Below are 17,431 nucleotides of genomic sequence, written 5' to 3' on the forward strand. Positions count from 1 at the left end.
GTGTCTGGCTGGGTCTTTGAATGCATTCCAGTCTGTGCATTTGAAGTAGTCAGCAAGTCATTGCTCTACCTTGCAAGACCAGCTCTGAGTGGACCTCTTCACAGAGGGCGAGTCTTTCAGCTGTTGTTTGTATCCGGAGCACAGAAGGATGGAAGTGTGGTCGGACATGCCAAAGTCTGAGTGCAGTACGGCATGGCACACCCATTTGTTTGCGGTGCAACAATGGTCTGGGCTTTTAGTGCCTCTGCTTGTGGGTCATGATGTGCTGATGAAACTTTGGCAGAACTTTCCTCAGGTTATGGTGGTTAAAGTTCTCTTTAATAGTGAAGGAAAGCTGGGGATTCAGGCTCTCCTGTTTGCTTATCACGCTGCACAGCTCGCTGAACACCGCCTCGGCTTTCGCCTGTGGCTGGATGCAAGAATAATGGAGCTGAATTCCCACAGTAGCTAGAGAGACTGGAATATGAGCATATAGTGCTTAATGTTTGCAGATCAAGACTCAGTATAGACTCCTTTTTAACCAGTCATTTCCTTTACACTCATTTATCAGCAATGGTGAATATCCATCAATTCTTGTTCTATCCCATTATCTAGATCAGGGTCATAGGGGGGCCTGGAGCTTAATAGTGAAAATCTCTGAAGGGATTCTTAACCATTTGGACCTATTATATCATTTGGATACCTCCAGGACAGGAAAATTCCATTTATCAACTAGTAGATGCTTCTATTCTGCTTTCATAGTAGCATTTTCAGCTTGAGTTTGCATGTAGCTTTTTAAATGCTTCTGTGAAACTCTGCCTGTATATTGGGCCCCTCTGTGCTGACTATACTTCCTTCAGAGTAGCTCCTATCCTGAACTGTGGCTCCAACTACTGCTATTCCATATACCATTGGTGAGGACATATATATCTAAGAAAACTGTATTAATATAGTAGAGACGCTCCTCACCTACCAACCAAGTTCCGCTCCTGTGACCAGGTCGCTAAGCGAAGAGCTGCCCCTTACCAATATTTCAGGGATACTGTACTGGTAGTCTTTAGATATTTTGATGTCACCTTTGCACCATTTAGTATGTTTATAATGTTTATATAGTAATGTACTGCTCTGAAATGCATTACATACTGTAGGTGTGCAGGTCGGAGAGCTGGTTAAGTGAGAAACGTCTGTATGTTTGTGTGAGTGTGTGGTCCAGGTATACCTTACCTTGTCCCCACAATGTGATGAATACCCAATTTCCTGGTCCCCATTTGGGAGATCTCTATTTTATATAAATCTGTGTCTGCAATTTAAAAAACTAAAAATGCAAGAACTCTTGTATTTGGTTTGGTTACTTATGGTTATGGTTACGGCTGGGTAGGTGTATAAGCACAATTGTATATTGTTAGAATCTCCGTTTCTGTTTTAATCTAAGGATTTATTAGCTTTATTTTGTTCCATATCAAATATATATTGTTATTAGTAGTAGTTCTAAATTCAGGTCCAATTCACCAAGGCTAAACGGCATTTTCATAACTTAATTAGAAACTGATTGTAGTATAAGAGGTCTATTCCCTTAACAAACCTGTCCTTTAATGTTACCCGGTTTGTCCTTTGGTCTCTGTTTTATTGTCTTTTAACCATTATTACAAAAGTCTCTGTCCTACACATATTAGATACCAAGGCTCTCGGGAACTGGGCTTGATAATGGAAGCAGGAGCTCATACCCATCCCCCACAGTGGCATGTTTCTTCCCCCCTCTCATATTTGTACCGTGACAATATGGAAGGAGTGGAGAAGCTTCCGGACTTCTGTGTTTCTCATATGAGCCTCGGTTTCTGCTGGCGTGATTCGGCACGTCTCAGTGGTCAAGCTGAGGAAGCTGAGGGGCGGGCCTGAGTACGCGCAGCATCGCCTGACTGTGCAAGGGTCTGCTTACGGTGCCGAGGACGGATGTAGCCTGGCGTGAGGAGGCTTCTCACAGCCGCTGAATCATTCCTCTTTCGAGAGCAGGATACTTCTTACCTTTTCACGTGTATCTGTGCTTTCTGTTGTTTGAAAATGTAAGTCACGGGAATCACAGGAGTTATTTTGAGTGTGCTAATTTTGTGGCAGAACTGACAAAATGGAAATTTTAATTCTCACATACATGCCTCAATGAGCTCTCAGATCGTGTGGTAAAGCGGAACGAACCTGTTCAAAACCGCTATTCAGGCACAGGAAATATCATTGCTATTATTGTGTTTGAAGAACTGATAATTCCTGCTGGGTTCATATAAAAATCTCATTTAGGGTATTGCTGTGGTATCCTAGAGTTTGAAATATAGCCTTTTGACATGGCCAGTCTTATACGGTAATAAAACTATACATTTCCAAGGCATACACATTTCTCTCATTTGCATACATTTTGTGATATAATGACTAAAACTATTATTAAACAGACAATGAAATGCAGCTGTTATAAAGGACTCTCAGTCATTGTCAGTGGTAAAATCAGGCTACTGCATTTAAGTGATGTTACACAGTCATCATGCTCCATTAGTCAGGCTGAGGTGCCAGGCAGTCCCAAGACAGCTAGCCTTGAATGTTTGCTTTACCGTTGGAGCGGTTAGCAGTGAAAATGGGCCTACCTTTTGTTTCTGGCCTCTCCCCTGGTATTGATCCAAGCCTCCCGAATGTTTTAATGTCTGCTGCCCGGTGGGCACTGAAGGTTCGCTATCGCCTTTCCCATCATTCATCAAGCAGTCGAGCTGTTAGCTATTGGCGCCGTGTCCTTTGTGTGCAATTGGTCTTTATAATAGTGCCGGTGTCCTTGTGTTTCTCAGCTTCCATTTTTATGTCTTTACTTACACTGCACACCAATCTTCTTCCCTCCCAGAAGGCAATCGGTGCAGGTAGCGATGACATATTCCTAGGTGTTGCCCAGCAAGGCTGTAAATTTACCCCTCTGCAGTCATAAGTGTTGTCCAGTTCGTGACCAGGTACTACCCCTCCTTTTTCTGTCATGGGCTGTTTATTTACATCACTGACCGCTACACAGAATATCACTGCAGGCTATTTAACTGTGGCAAGTAGTCATTCCAGGGAACATGGGCAGTGTATTGTGAAACAAATAATATACATATGTCTGCTTGTGTTGAATTGCTTTTTTACCCAATGCCTCCATATTTGTCGAAGGCGTAATCAATGACCGCTGATGAAGTGTACTCACTAAAGGCGTGTCTAGAGTGAAAATACAGATACATTAATAAACGGCAACGTAACGCACTCTCTCATGATATTTTGCTATCTCCCGTAAAAGAATATTGCTGTATTCAGCTCCTTGGCATTGCTGAACCGGTCTGTGGACAATGAGTGTGTTATTTTTTACCATCAACAAATGAGGCATGTTTGAGGACAAGTGCTTGATTTGATAAATAACCCCACTGTGCCATTTTTTTCTCTGAGTCAGTGCCACTGGGCACTGGTGGCAAGTGGCCAAGAGAAGCCGGATTGAATTATTCCAAAATTAAATGGGCATATCCTCCCTGCCTTTATCCTCAGCTGTTGGTATTTCTCCTTGGCTATAGCTGTGCAGTATTTCATTATACCCATAAGCTGCCTGTGTGCTGCTTGGGTGTCGGTTGTTCTACTGGTTTTTGTGAGAGGCAGTGTGTGCATGTGTGTATGCCTGTGTGTGTGTGTGTGTGTGTGTGTGTGTGTGTGTGTGTGTGTGTGTGTGTGTGTGTGTGTGTGTTTAGGGCACATGGAGGCAAAGGGGACGTTGTGTGGGCCATTTTAGGAGGGAGGCTGGCCAGTTCACAAGCAAACGGGAGGGGGGAGGTGGAGCAGGGGTCACAGGTGCAGAGATGTGGAGAACAGAGGGGTAATTACACAGCAGGAGTCTGTGAGTGGAGCTGCTCCATCACAAACCATTTATTAAAATTTCATCGAAGCAGGCTGAGACTAGTGGGGCTCTGAAAACTATATTTTTAGACTCAAGGGATGAGGGTATTACTTTGAGATGAAAACGCGAGCACGTGTTTAGGTGTACGCATGTGTGTCTGTCTGAAGTCCTGGGAGGTAGTTGAAAGTCCTGTATTCTTTGAGAACGCTCAACCCAGATCTTTGTGTAACATGGATTAAAGGGAAGATCTGAGTTATGTGTGGTGCTCAGGTCTGCCCAGCAGCTATAAAACATTACTATAGCCATGCTGAGCAAATGTCATGTGCCGCTTCATTTGTTGACAAAACTTTAAAGCTTAAAGCAGTATGAAGTCAGCAGGGTGAGTGTGTGCAGTTTCAGCTGGGGTGGGCATTTGAGGAATAGTCTTTTGGGTTCCAGTGGGACAAGTCAATCAGTTACCATAGCGCTCCAGAAAATGTTTAGTTTCAGGGAGCGTTACTTGGTTCCTGACATTATATGGAACTGACCTGTGTTGACTTTTTAGATCAAAGTCTTTCCCTTCGCCACTGACCTTGCATCAAGCCACTTTTTAATCCCCTTTTGTTGTACATGTTGTTTAAAGTCAGCCATGAAGAGGATTCAGTCGGCTGGTTTTACGGCCTTTTTTCAATTAGAACCACACACACGCACACACCCACGAGCGTACTGTATTTATGGCCATTCCCTGTAACCGTATCCACTAAATGTCAGAATCACAGGGGCTGGACAAGGCTGGGGAGGTGGGGCAAATGGGACAGCGTCCTGAGCAGATGAGAATCCGGGGATGTTGTGCCTTCAAAGTCTGTGCTTCCCTGCTGTCAGTCACTCAGGGCAACCTGACATCATTCCCTCGTACAGCTGAGATGGACCCGATATGGAGAAAGGGGGGAAAATCTATGAAATCCTGTTTGTGTCGGTGTGCATATCCCAGGCCCCAGCTGACTCTGATGCACAGCCTGCTGCGATGATGGTTTGAATGTCATCTGGCCAGATACGATCTACCCCCGAGTGTGACGGGGAAGCTGACCATCCCCCCGCCCCGCCTGCAGACTCGCCGTCAGCCGCGGAGACGGACCGGCGTGGGGAGGGAGTCAGCATCCCAAACGTGCCCCTGCTGCTGATCGCAAGCGACTGTCACTTCTCACAATGGCTCTTTCATGGCTCCAGTAATTGTTGTGTCGTTACAGAGCTAATGGTGCAGCAGGCGCCGGCAGTCGCTGCCTCTCACTGCCATGCATATCACGCAGCTCCTCATCTGCAGGGCTGAGCAAGCAGCCGAAATCGGCGAGAATATAAATTACGGGCAGCATCCTAATTTCGCCGGGGAATGGTTCTGATGTTGGGAATGTGTGGGCAATAATAGATGCTGCAGAGTTATAGCTCTCAGGTTGATGGTTACATACGCTGGTCGAGGGGGAAGGGGGTTGTAAGTTACTATGGCTCATGCTCATCAGCTGGGTGTATGGATCTGCTAAGTAGAGCCAGACAGGGGACAAGGGCAAGGTCATTGCATAGGAGAATGGTGTTTTCACCTCTTCAACGTAACAACCCATTTTCAGAGACAACTCTAAAGGTTTCTGAACATAATATCAGCAGTTGTATTACATTCTGCCTGAATGTCTGAATGTCTTTTCTATCTATTGTCTACCACTCACACACACATACACAAACCTTCCATTTGTAGAAATTTAAATAAAAGGTTTACCTCCACTGTTTTTTTGTGGATACTACTCAGAACAGCCTTTTGTGCAACCACACACACACACACACACACACACACACACAGTGGCTTCCCCATCAGCAAATTAACTGAATAAAGAGCGTCTCTTCACTGGTTCGTTTGAGTGGCTAATTACTCATCAGCGCACGCTGTGTGGGGAGGGGAGAGATCGGTTTTGCATCAAGAGGTACAGCTTCAAACAGCATCTGATGAAAGCCAAAGCACTTTAATTAAAACCTATTTGTATAAAAAAATTAATCTGAACTCTGAGAAGGGGAAAAATACACAATTCCAGCAATGGGGCGGAGATTTAAACCCATTAGTTTAGATAATGTGCTGACTTCATTATTTTACCAAGAGAGTCAAGACTGGGAGAGTAACTGAATCGGATATCAATGATCATTTCCCCTTTGTGTCTAGTTCAGCTCCAGCCATATGCATTAACAACAATTTGTGAATCGCACCTCCACCTTTCCCTTGTCTGGTGACCTTTAAAGTCTTGGAATGAACCTGAAGCTTTGCAGTGTTCATTCATGTGTCATAGATGACAAGTGATTTAAATTGTAAAGAATAGCAACTGGGATTTGTGTTTATGGCACTAGTGAGCTGAACAAGGAGTATTCAGACTATTATTTCAACAGCATTTTTTCCAGCTCACTAAAGGGCCAGTCCAAACCTTATATATGCCTTTTTTTACCTTGGACACTACTGAGTGCTGGCTTGCAAAGAACCATATAACAATGAAGGCTTCCTGCTATTTCATGTTATCATGTGGTGTTTTAAACGTCAACCCATCTTGCGATTAGCCAGTCCAGGTGACAGTTATTTGACACATTTGTATTTTAAATGAAACTGAACGGTATCACAAAAGGACCACTGGCTGTCTGGGAGCGGAGAGCAGTAATAGGAGAAGATGTCAGAACTTTCTACCGCAATCCGCTCCGCAGCGAGGCAGTCGAGCATTCCTACGTCAGTATGTGTGCATGCTCATTTCACATCTTCCTTTTTCGACTTTCCGTCAGGCCCACGTCAGAAGCTGTGCTGCCTGTTAAGGGATGGTTGGAAAAAGAGGCACTGCAAAGTGCTTTGTTCTTGTTTGAGCTAAGTTCCCCTTTGCCCACAGAGTGAAAAGAGGCCATTTATTGAATACTATACAGAAAACACTGGGCTGGTTGTAGATTTGTGAAGAAATGTGAATTTACGGTTTATAGCTGTGTATCAATCAGTCAAAAAGGAAAGCTTGGGGATTGCTTCTGCAAAAGAAAATGAGAGCTGTAAGGGACACCTTTTTGTGTTTTGCACCATATGTAAAAAACTCTTATTGGCAAAGTTTATTAGAAACCATTGCCCTGAAATCCTTTGATTGATGTTCATATGCAAATGTGTTTCTCTGTTGAAAAAAAAGCAAACATTCTTTAAAAAAAAAAAGGCAAAGCTTATCGTCAAGCAACAGATGCTGAGCTTAATTTTGTTACTTATTTTCTGGATAATAAGAGTTTGGTAAATACCTATGATGCATTCTGTCATGTTTTAAGTTCTACTAATGGAACTATAGGAGCTATAATTTATATTGATGAAATGGATGAAAGAGCCAGAAGGTTTGGTTCCATTCTGCTCCATCTGCCAAAGTGGTTTAGTAGAAAAATGCCAGAGAGAATGTGCTAATAACAAAATTACCAACTGTAACAAAGAAACAATATTATCAGACCTTCTTCAAAGGGGCTGCTAAATAGACATTTAGGCAGCAGTGTTTTCTGTGTGCCAAGGCATTCTTTATACTCGAGGATAATGCTATCAATACAAAGGCAAGACAATGTGGTTGTTCTCTACACTTTAATAGAGTTTATTTCTCAGGAAACCAGGTGTAGCTAAAAAATAATTAAGCCCAGATTGGTTCTTTTGTAAGTAATATGTTCTATTTGAATTCAGGGTAAAATATGCCTAATTTTTTCCCTGCATGTTTCTTTTTCTTATGTTGAACTCTTGCAGAATTTTAATAAAAAGGTATAACAGGGAGTGTGCCCTGCTTGTGCTAGGACTGATGAAATGCAGTTCAGGGCAGGTCTGGCCAGGATATGAGTAATAATAATAATAATAATCCATCCATCCATTTTCCAAACTGCTTATCCTTCTGGGTTGTGGGGGGTCCGGAGCCTATCCCGGAAGCAATGGGCATGAGGCAGGGAACATCCCAGGATGGGGGGCCAGCCCATCGCAGGGCACTAATAATAATAATAATAATAATAATAATAATAATAATAATAATAATTTGTAGTATTTTATCTAGATTAGCTGAGTACCTTAGTTCACAGACTCATAATCAGAATTTTGCTTATACTGTGTGATTTTAAACCAATGTTACTTGATGTGCTGTACATTGAGGAGTGATGATACTGATGTTATGGTGTAAATGTGACGGTGTGGATGTGATGGTGTGGATGTAATGGTGTGGATGTGACGTGTGAATGTGATTGTGTGGATGTGACGTGTGGATGTGACGTGTGGATGTGATGGTGCTGATGTTATGGTGTAGATGTGACGGTGTGAAAGTGATGGTGTGGATGTGACGTCCTGGATGTGACGTGTGAAAGTGATGGTGTGGATGTGATTGTGTGGATGTGACGGTGTGGATGTAATGCTGTGGATGTGATTGTGTGGATGTGATGGTGTGAAAGTGATGGTGTGGATGTGACGATGTGAAAGTGACGGTGTGGATGTGACGGTGTGGATGTGATTGTGTAGATGTGACAGTGTGGATGTAATGGTGTGGATGTGATTGTGAGGATGTGACGGTGTGGATGTGATGGTGTGGATGTGACGGTGTGAAAGTGACGGTGTGGATGTGATGGTGTGGATGTGATGGTGTGGATGTGACGGTGTGAAAGTGACGGTGTGGATGTGATGGTGTGGATGTGACGGTGTGGATGTGATTTTGTGGATGTAATGGTGTGGATGTGATGGTGTGGATGTGACGGTGTGGATGTGACGGTGTGGATGTGACGGTGTGGATGTGATGCCAGAGGTTCTTAGTTCTGTGCTAAACAGTTTTCTTTGTGCTTTTTTTCCAGACATGTTTGGAGCTAGAAAGGTACCTGCAGACGGAGCCCAAACGGTTGTCAGAACTCTTTGATGAGGAGCTGGACGGACTGCTCACGCCAGCCTTCATGAAGGGGGACAGTGAAGACGAGCTGGCAGACCCCCTACTGCCTAGCCTCTCTGTTCAACCCAGCCCCCCCCCCACCTTGGCTTCCTCCCTCAAACTCCTGCCAACCCCTGTCACCACCAAGACTCCTGAGTTGGGCCCCAAAGAAGGTGCAGAAGGGGTAAATGCTGCTCAGCTGAGTGCCGTCACTTCCCTCACGCCACCCTCTTCACCGGAGCTGGGACGCCATCTAGTGAAGCCGCCCCAGACACTGACAGCTACGGCCGATGGTACCCTCACTCTCAAGCTGGTGGCCAAGAAGGTGGGCCTAGGGGCTGCTAAGCTGGTGGCCACCAACAGCCTGCCCTCGCCACCCAACAAAGGTGGGCTGAGTGACAGTGAGCAGGCGGGTTCAGGGAGCATCAGTGGTGACATCCCTGAAAACAAGAAGAGGGTCCATCGCTGCCAGTTCAATGGCTGCAGGAAAGTGTACACCAAGAGCTCGCATTTAAAGGCCCACCAAAGGACCCACACAGGTAAGATTCCTAGACCCTAGTCATAGATTTGTGTGGTTCCCTTAAGGTAATGGATGGGACATCAGACATAATTAATAACGGGGACATAAGGGGGGGCAGTAGCTCAGCAGGTTTGGATGCTATGATTTGGGCCCCTGACCAAGGCCCCTTAACCTACAAGTGCTCCAGGGATTGACTGACCCTGGTTTCTCAAAAAAAAAAGAAATTAAAAAAATAATTTAAGTTGTTTTGGACGAAGACAACTGCCAAATAAATAAAATATAGAGAATATGGATTCATATCTCCTGAATCATATAGTTTATGACAGCAGATTGACCTAAAGTTTGCTGATTAACATCGCAGGAGGGACCTTATATTATCACTGTTGATAACATACTTAAGATGAACCCAAATGGCTCCATTAAAAGGTGAAGGTATATAAGTAAAATTTTACTAAATCTAAGTTCAGGTATCTACCTTTTTTGTCCAGGAGGTTCCCAAAGCATTTCATTGTTGTAACACAGGTCCAATCTAAGTCCAGACCAGAGAATCCAACTATGCAAATTGCAAACCAGTATGGACCAATATGCTCTGCTGAAGATTTAATATCTGCTGTAATTCATCCATCATCCATCCTCCCATCTATCCATCATACATTCATGGTCTGTCGTCCAGCTGCTTACCTAGTACAGTGTCATGGGGGGAGGGGCGATCGGGGGCGGGGGGCAGCTGGAGCTATTCCCAGGCAGCAAAGGGCACGGCATATGAACACCCTGGACAATCACAGTGCACTGGTAGTATTTCTCAGTTTTTTATGTATTCTGGCACAGTAGTGTTTGCACTGTACGATGTAAGAAGCACGTGCAACTTCTTCTCAGGACGTACATCCACAAACACTGCTTGGGATCAGTTCCCTCCACCTCAGTCCAATGCCACCATTCAGAAGTATCACTGGGGAAGTTTATAGATGATTAATGCCTTATTTGCACCATGTACCACTTTCTTTGTGTAAATGTATGCTTTTTTTCTGAACTGGTGTCCACACTCCACCTTTGAGCTGTTCTTGTTGTCCTCCAATCGAACCTGAAACATGCCACTCATCAGGGTTACCTGGTGCCTGCTGCATTGAAGCCCAAACCAGTAATCTTGGGAAATAATATTGACTTTGCAAATTCCGATGAGCAGTAATGTATAATGTGGTAATAATCATTTTCACAGCGATGCGAGGCTGCGGCGCTCTTCTGCAACGGGGGAGGCAAAATAACCCCGAAGTCACAGAACCGCACACTCCCATTTTGTTCATTACCAGACGGCCTAAGAGATGTAATTAGCCTAATCCTCTTTTTTGGTTATTATTTCCATAAATTACTGACACAGAGAGATTAAGATTAGTGCAGGATTTAAATGGTCTGCATTGAGATGACACAGTCCTGCATGGTTTTATGAATGGTGCTTCACAAGCAGATAAGCAAATCTACAATAGGATTCCGTGGGTGAAGGATGTACTTTGTGTTTCTTTCTCTTGACTCAGCAGCTCATTATAATGTACTGGAAAACTTCACAAAATTAAAAGCGCTTTTACCCTGTCAGAAATCGCAATAGCTTTTCCTACCTCCAGTTGGCAATAGATATATAATTAACTGTAGTGCAGACACTGGGGGGGGGGGGGTAGCGTTGCTAGGAGACTACATAAGCACCAAGCAAGAGACAGTAATTGGCTGATTATGTGCTGCTTTCCGTACTGGTTTCTGCCTGTACTACTAATGTTTAGTGTGCCCAAACCACCCTATGCCCCCCAAAATAACCCCTTTACTCCTCCACCAACACAGACTCTGTTGGTTTTGGTTGCCAGGCAACAGCATCACACTTAGCCAATCCATGCCATAATTGGCTGGTGGCACAGAGTGGTCTGTGGATTCAGCCGGCTGCACTGCTGTCTCTACTGTTTCTCTCTCCCCTCGTTGCTAGGCGACTGCATCATGCATCTTTGCCTCCCCTGCATTATAATTGGCTGTGTCTGTAGCTGCCGTGGGTGTGGGTCCAAGACTGCCTCACTGCTGTTAGGCCTTGGGGGGTGAAGGATTTAGGATGGGGGGTGGGTCTCTGGCCAATTATTGAGAGTGGGGTGTGAGTTTTGCACTGTCTTGCACCTGCGTCCCCAGCACTCACCAAATGACTGGTGCCTTCCACTCAGTCCAGCAGCCTTGCTACATTAAAGGCACCGATGAAAGCATGTCTCTGGGGGATATTATCTGCTACAGCTTTGCGGTGTGAAAGGGGCAATAACTGGCCAATAAAATACTGGACACGCTTGATCACATCTTTTACAAGGATGTGTCTTTACTTTTTGACAGCCTTGACTGGTTGAGCATCAGAGTCTCTTGTTCAGTTCACTAAAAAGACTGGCTTTTTTCATCTCTTTGTGTTTTTACATCATAGATCACTACTCTCTGTGTGTATTTTGGGTACTACCTTAAAAATGCACCGCTGCAGTGCTTTTTTACTGCACAAAACAAAATAAAAGTCTCCCTCTCTGTGTCCCAGTAAGAGGTGAAACACTTTTCTTCTGTGTTTGTAATTCTATCTGAGTATTTATTTCCTCACTGTACAAGGCTTGTTTAAAAAGAGAAAGGCTGCCTTATTGGCTGTGTCAAACCTTATGTTCCTGTTAATGCCGTGTCACCTTTTATAAGATTCATCATTAGATTTGCAGCAGGCTTTACAACCCAGTGTTCTCTTACGTGGGTGGGCTTTGCTGACTGTCAGCCGTGTCGTTTCCTTCCTTACAAAGGTGTTTTGGCAGCCCTTGTTTCTGTGTCCAAGTTTCAATAGACTTCAGTTTAACTTTCCTTGTTAAGATTTGTGGCAGTCAGCTGAGACAGAGGCGAGGCGCTGATTGTAAATTTGATGCCACTTCCCGTTAAAGATTGTTAGCGGCATAATTGGCATCAATAGCATCATTGCGATTAGACCTGGGTTTCGTGTTCATTTCACTCTTCACACGCAGTTTTTCAGTCTTTTTCTCATCCAGGCTTTTTTGTTTAATTCCTTAGAGAGCATAAAACGAAAAACTATGAAACAGGACAAACAGATAATCTGCAGACTTGAGGGGACTTCAATTAAATTATGAATCTGTCATTTGATTTATGTATGACTTGAAAATCAGTGAACGTCGGATGTGCTAATTTAAACATAATCCTATAAATGAAACGTGTAAATGAGATGGGATCTTAAATGAGGCGCCACTGAGGAGTAATGGCTGTGTGAATTTCATCAGTTCCGAATGTACTCGAGGCCTCCTCTAAAACAATGAAGAAAGCGCATGGACAGTGTGCCTGGTCTGAGACTGATGGTTGCCTGCAGAGTCCTGGTGCAGCTGGGGTGTCTGTGATCACACAGTGTGTCTCCTGTCCCAGGTGAGAAGCCGTATAAATGCTCGTGGGAAGGCTGCGAGTGGCGCTTCGCCCGGAGCGACGAGCTGACGCGGCACTACCGCAAACACACCGGCGCCAAGCCCTTCAAGTGCAACCACTGCGACAGGTGAGACGCGCATGCGCGTTGCATTCACTGCGCTCCATCACACACATACGCCTTTACCACTGTACTTCAGTGTGTTGGGACTGTCATTACACGTATGACCTTTAAATCCCTGGCATGGTCCCACAGATGCAGCCCTTTCTTGACCTTCTGTTCACCTTCAGTGCCTTTAGCTCGCAGTCTTGTGAACTCGTTCACATATTGACCCTCTTTTTCACTTTGCAATATGGCTATTTGGGCTCCTTGCACTAGGGACGCATGCCGAAAACTGTAAAGACTGAATTTCTAGAATTTTGTCCAGAAAACCCAGAAAAATCTTTTTAAAAAATTACAGCAGTGACAACACATACACTCACTCACACTCACAGACGTGCACACACACACACACACACACACACACACACACACACACACACACACACAAACCACAAAAGTAACCCTTTGTCTGGTGATAGGACAGCTGTGGGGTGGGCATTCGCATCATCCAAAGGCCCTGACTGATGGGCTGTCAGGTGACAATAGCAAGAAGCTGCCACGTCCCAAAATGCACACGGACAGCAATTACGCGGCAGCGCTCAGGCGCGCACCGAGCGCACTCCAGGTGGGGCTGTAATTAAGCACGGCTCTTCATCTTCTTCAAGCCAGACAAGCTCCACAGATACGGCCAGTGACCGCCACACCGCAGGCAGGAACACTATTGAAAGCATAATGAACAAATTACAATATGACCCCATTTACTCATAGATGTACTACAGCTACTAGCATAATAGTCAATCCAATAACAAAGATAAATGCTATGGGGGTGGGGGGGCAGAGGAAGGTATATTATGGATTGTTCATCACTATATATAAGACAGATTTCTGAGTTGGACTAAATAATACTTCTGTCCTGCTGGTATCAAGTCCCCAGCAGCTTTCAGATAATAAATGCCTTCCACATATAGACAGAGGACCTGCAAAATTCCCTGTCCATCATATGGGATTTTAAATGGACATTCGGTTCAAGATATAGTCACTTTAAAGTCAAAACCCTTATTTCAGTAATTCAACGCAAACATTTTGCAAAGTAAACATTTTGTGTTGAGGAGGTTAATATTGCCTGATTTTTAAATCTTATGGGATTTATTTGAGAGCTGAATATGAATATCAAGAAAGGAAAACATCTGTTTCTTCCCTATTAATGGTCTGTGCCTTGCAATGCCAAGCGCAAAGTGAGATTAACTTAACGCATCTCTCAGTGCTATAAACAATCCTGCATGCATGTTTCCAGTGAAGTAATATGCCTTTAACCAAGCAGCTCCCTCTCCCTTATGATCCAGTCTGTTCAGGCTCCTTCGGGAATTTAGTGTTGTGTTGCCACGAGGAGCCTGGATTACCATTAGAATGAAGGGGGGGGGGGGGTTGGTTGTGGGAGGGTGGGAGGTGGGGTGGCAGAGTGGAACTGTAGAGGTGAATACTCAGTGTGATTTAACAGTAAATACAGTGCATTGAAGTCCCCCCCCCCCCACACACACACACACACAGCACACATACACACACATACTGGCCTGTTATTAATCCTGCCTAATCAAGCCCAGGACCCCCTGCAAGGTGGAGGAGTCTGGCTAGATGGTGGGGGGGGGGGGGGGGCGGGCTGTGTGGAGGTGGGCAGCAGGTCGGGGGCATGCCAGCTGGTGTGGCGGCCCCTGGCAGCGACTCGCATAGCCATCTGTCCAGCCCCACCCCATACCACCCCCCCCCACTCCTCCTCGCTGGCCATCCCTCCCCCTAATGCCCTGACAGGTAGAACACCAAAGTGTGGTGGAGGAGGGGGTGTACGATGCTGCCAGTGAGCGTGTGTGTGTTCGTGGGGGATGGACGGGGGGGGAGAGGGGGTCACTCACCATGCTGTACATGCCCCTGCATCTCGCTGTGGTGAGAGTGACACTAATTCATTCAGACGTCTTGAGGAGGGTCCCACGTCTGGCCTCTTTCTTCCTGAAAGGGTCAGTGAGGGAGGGTGACAGAGACAAAGGGAACACAAACTTGGGGCAAAGCAGGAGAGACTGTTTCAGATCAAGTTCAGCCACATCTTTATCTCAAGCCGTGGGATTCCAGCGAGCCTGTAAAAACACAACCAATAAATAATGGAGAGAGCCACAGGCAAAGTGATCCTGTTTCATTATTTCTTAAGTATATTTTTATTTCCTTAGGTCTTATTCATTATAATTTTGATTCATTTTGTAATAGTCATAAATATAAAGCAATAATCCTTAACCTATAGACACATCAATATATAAATACATTTTAATTGCAAATATTTTTCAATAACGTGTTATAATTTAGCATTCTCATTGTGAGCGGTAGCCCAGAGTCAAATCGATTACTGCCACATAGTCAATACAATGTGACTGTAATGATTCAAAAGGTTTATAACTGATGCATGTTCATGTTTCTCCAACAGTGTTTTAGCTCCAGCATGCTAATATGAATTGTTTTATTAGACTATCGCGTCTTGATTTCCCGGCATATTTTTTGGAAATTACAGCTCATTTTCTTCTCAGATGCAGTGGATACGAGGGCTCTTATTGAATATGCTTGAAAGTCATTTGTGTCACTGTAGAATGAAGGTCCTTATTTAGAATTCGTTTTAGAAGCCAAAGCCATTTGTGTTCCAGCACAATCCGAATGGTTCCATCTGCACAGGCGACACCATCTCGAGCTTCTGCCATGCACAACTGCTGTGATAATACATATTGCTAAATAAGTTTGTTTTTATTGTAGGCTGATTCTTATGTCTTTATGTGTTTTATTATTATTCCTAATGAAATATTTGCATAGTAGCGCCTTTATCTAAGGCACTTTCTAGTACTGAGGGGATTATGTTTAATCATAGGATTTAATCAGGCACTATCGCTGAGCTCATCGCTTATCATGCAGCCATGTGACCATATCCTGGTTTATTCTGCAATGACATTGTTTAAGAACTCTTTGATTGCTCATAAGTACCGGTTTCCCCTGACAGTCTTCCTGTCTTCTCTGCTCCAGGTGTTTCTCCCGGTCAGATCATCTGGCCCTGCACATGAAGAGGCACATCTGAGACCAAAAGCAAGAAAGAACGAGTGAGAGAGACAGGAAGAGAGAGAGAGAGAGAGAGAGCACGAGAGATTGAACGGATGGACGGAATCAGACAGCGTGTAAATGTGTTGTGCGTGCCATCCTGAGAAGGCCCAATTGAGAATATGAATGGGAGCAATGTGTCCTGTTGACACTGTGGCCACCACCAGCGTAAGGGCAAAAGACAAGGGGATGGAGGGAGAGGGACAAAGAGAGAGAGAGAGAGAAGGAGCTCCGTGGTTTTTGTTTATAGACGCACATTGTCCACCAGACTTACTTTCGTCAGCGGATTAACCATGCCTTACTGAACAGGGGCTGGGAATCAGACACTGCCAAACAATCTTGCTGATCCAGTCATGCCCCACGTACTCTTTTATTTTATCTGCAAAAACACCAGAGAGACTTACAGAATATACACCCAACGCACCAAATACACTCATACAAACTTAATCTCTTACAAAAAAAGTACCATGTGAAATGTATTTTACTTTCTTTTATCTCTCTGGGATCATATCACAGTCCACAAATTTCAGTAATGCTAACCACAAGAGCCAGTCGCTGAACTGTACAACACAGCCAGACTATATTGTAAAAGACCAATGTAACCTGGGCCAAAAGCGATGCCCTGTACCTGGATACTAAGGAGTGGGCTCACTGACGGAGCCAGTACACACCTCTCCACCTGGGGAGCACCTTTCTCTCTTATCTTCATGCCTGCCACCTCACAGGCAACCCAACAAATACGCAGCGACACTTTTTTGCCTTTTTAAATTTTCTTGTCTTTTATGAATTAAATGTCTTAAAATATGATTATCATTTGCCTTGCAAGAATGAACACGGATGTGAACACATGGAGGAAAACTTTACTGTGCATAAAAGCCACTGTTTAGCACTGAGAAAAAAAATGGAAAGACAAGTAAAATATGATCGGAAGGCTTTATGATTGTACTCCTGAAACAAAAAGGATTGGTATCCGGTTTCTCATTTTTTGAGGTTTTTTTTTTCTCCAAATCAAATTCTATACAATGCGAACTGGAGCATAATGTCTACTCCCCCACCCCCCCACCCACCAAAGTAGCAAGACTACAAAAACTGGGATAGCTGGGGGTAACCTAGGACCACCGAGATCCAGGACCTTTCTGGCCAGGGAGCCAATGGACACCATTATCAAACAGGTGCCTCAGGAAGGGACAGGTGGGGACAGGTGGGGACAGGTGGATTTGACTTTCATGGACAAAAAAGCCCACCTCTTTTAGGGTCTGGAAAACAAGGCCACATCAGCCAAATGGAACTTGCCTGTTTCATACCTGTTGTCTGCACTGACTTTTTCCAATGTGATCCATACTTTTTCATATAGGAAAGAAAAAAAAATCTCAAAACAAATGTAAAAAACACAAAAAGAATGAATTACACACAAACACAGAACAGTTTCCTTGCTCATGGCAAAACATATACAAGAATAACTCTCAACTACATACACTCTTTAAAATAAAACACTGCATGGCAGAGTCACACACAGA

The 17,431-nt window shown here is 44.3% G+C and overlaps 1 protein-coding gene across 1 annotated transcript in view; it reads left to right on the forward strand.

Annotated features, from left to right (window-relative positions):
- klf7b (Kruppel-like factor 7b) overlaps window positions 1-16,971 on the forward strand; it is a 33,616-nt gene extending 16,645 nt beyond the window's left edge. The window contains exons 2-4 of the mRNA XM_049017695.1: window positions 8,690-9,299; window positions 12,695-12,818; window positions 15,843-16,971. Of these exons, the coding sequence (XP_048873652.1) occupies window positions 8,690-9,299; window positions 12,695-12,818; window positions 15,843-15,894 (786 nt within the window). The 3' untranslated portion in view covers window positions 15,895-16,971. The remainder of the gene's footprint in view (window positions 1-8,689; window positions 9,300-12,694; window positions 12,819-15,842) is intronic.
- Window positions 16,972-17,431: the final 460 nt, after the last annotated feature.

Source organism: Brienomyrus brachyistius, chromosome 1 (assembly GCF_023856365.1).
Source record: "Brienomyrus brachyistius isolate T26 chromosome 1, BBRACH_0.4, whole genome shotgun sequence".
NCBI classification, from domain to species: domain Eukaryota; kingdom Metazoa; phylum Chordata; class Actinopteri; order Osteoglossiformes; family Mormyridae; genus Brienomyrus; species Brienomyrus brachyistius.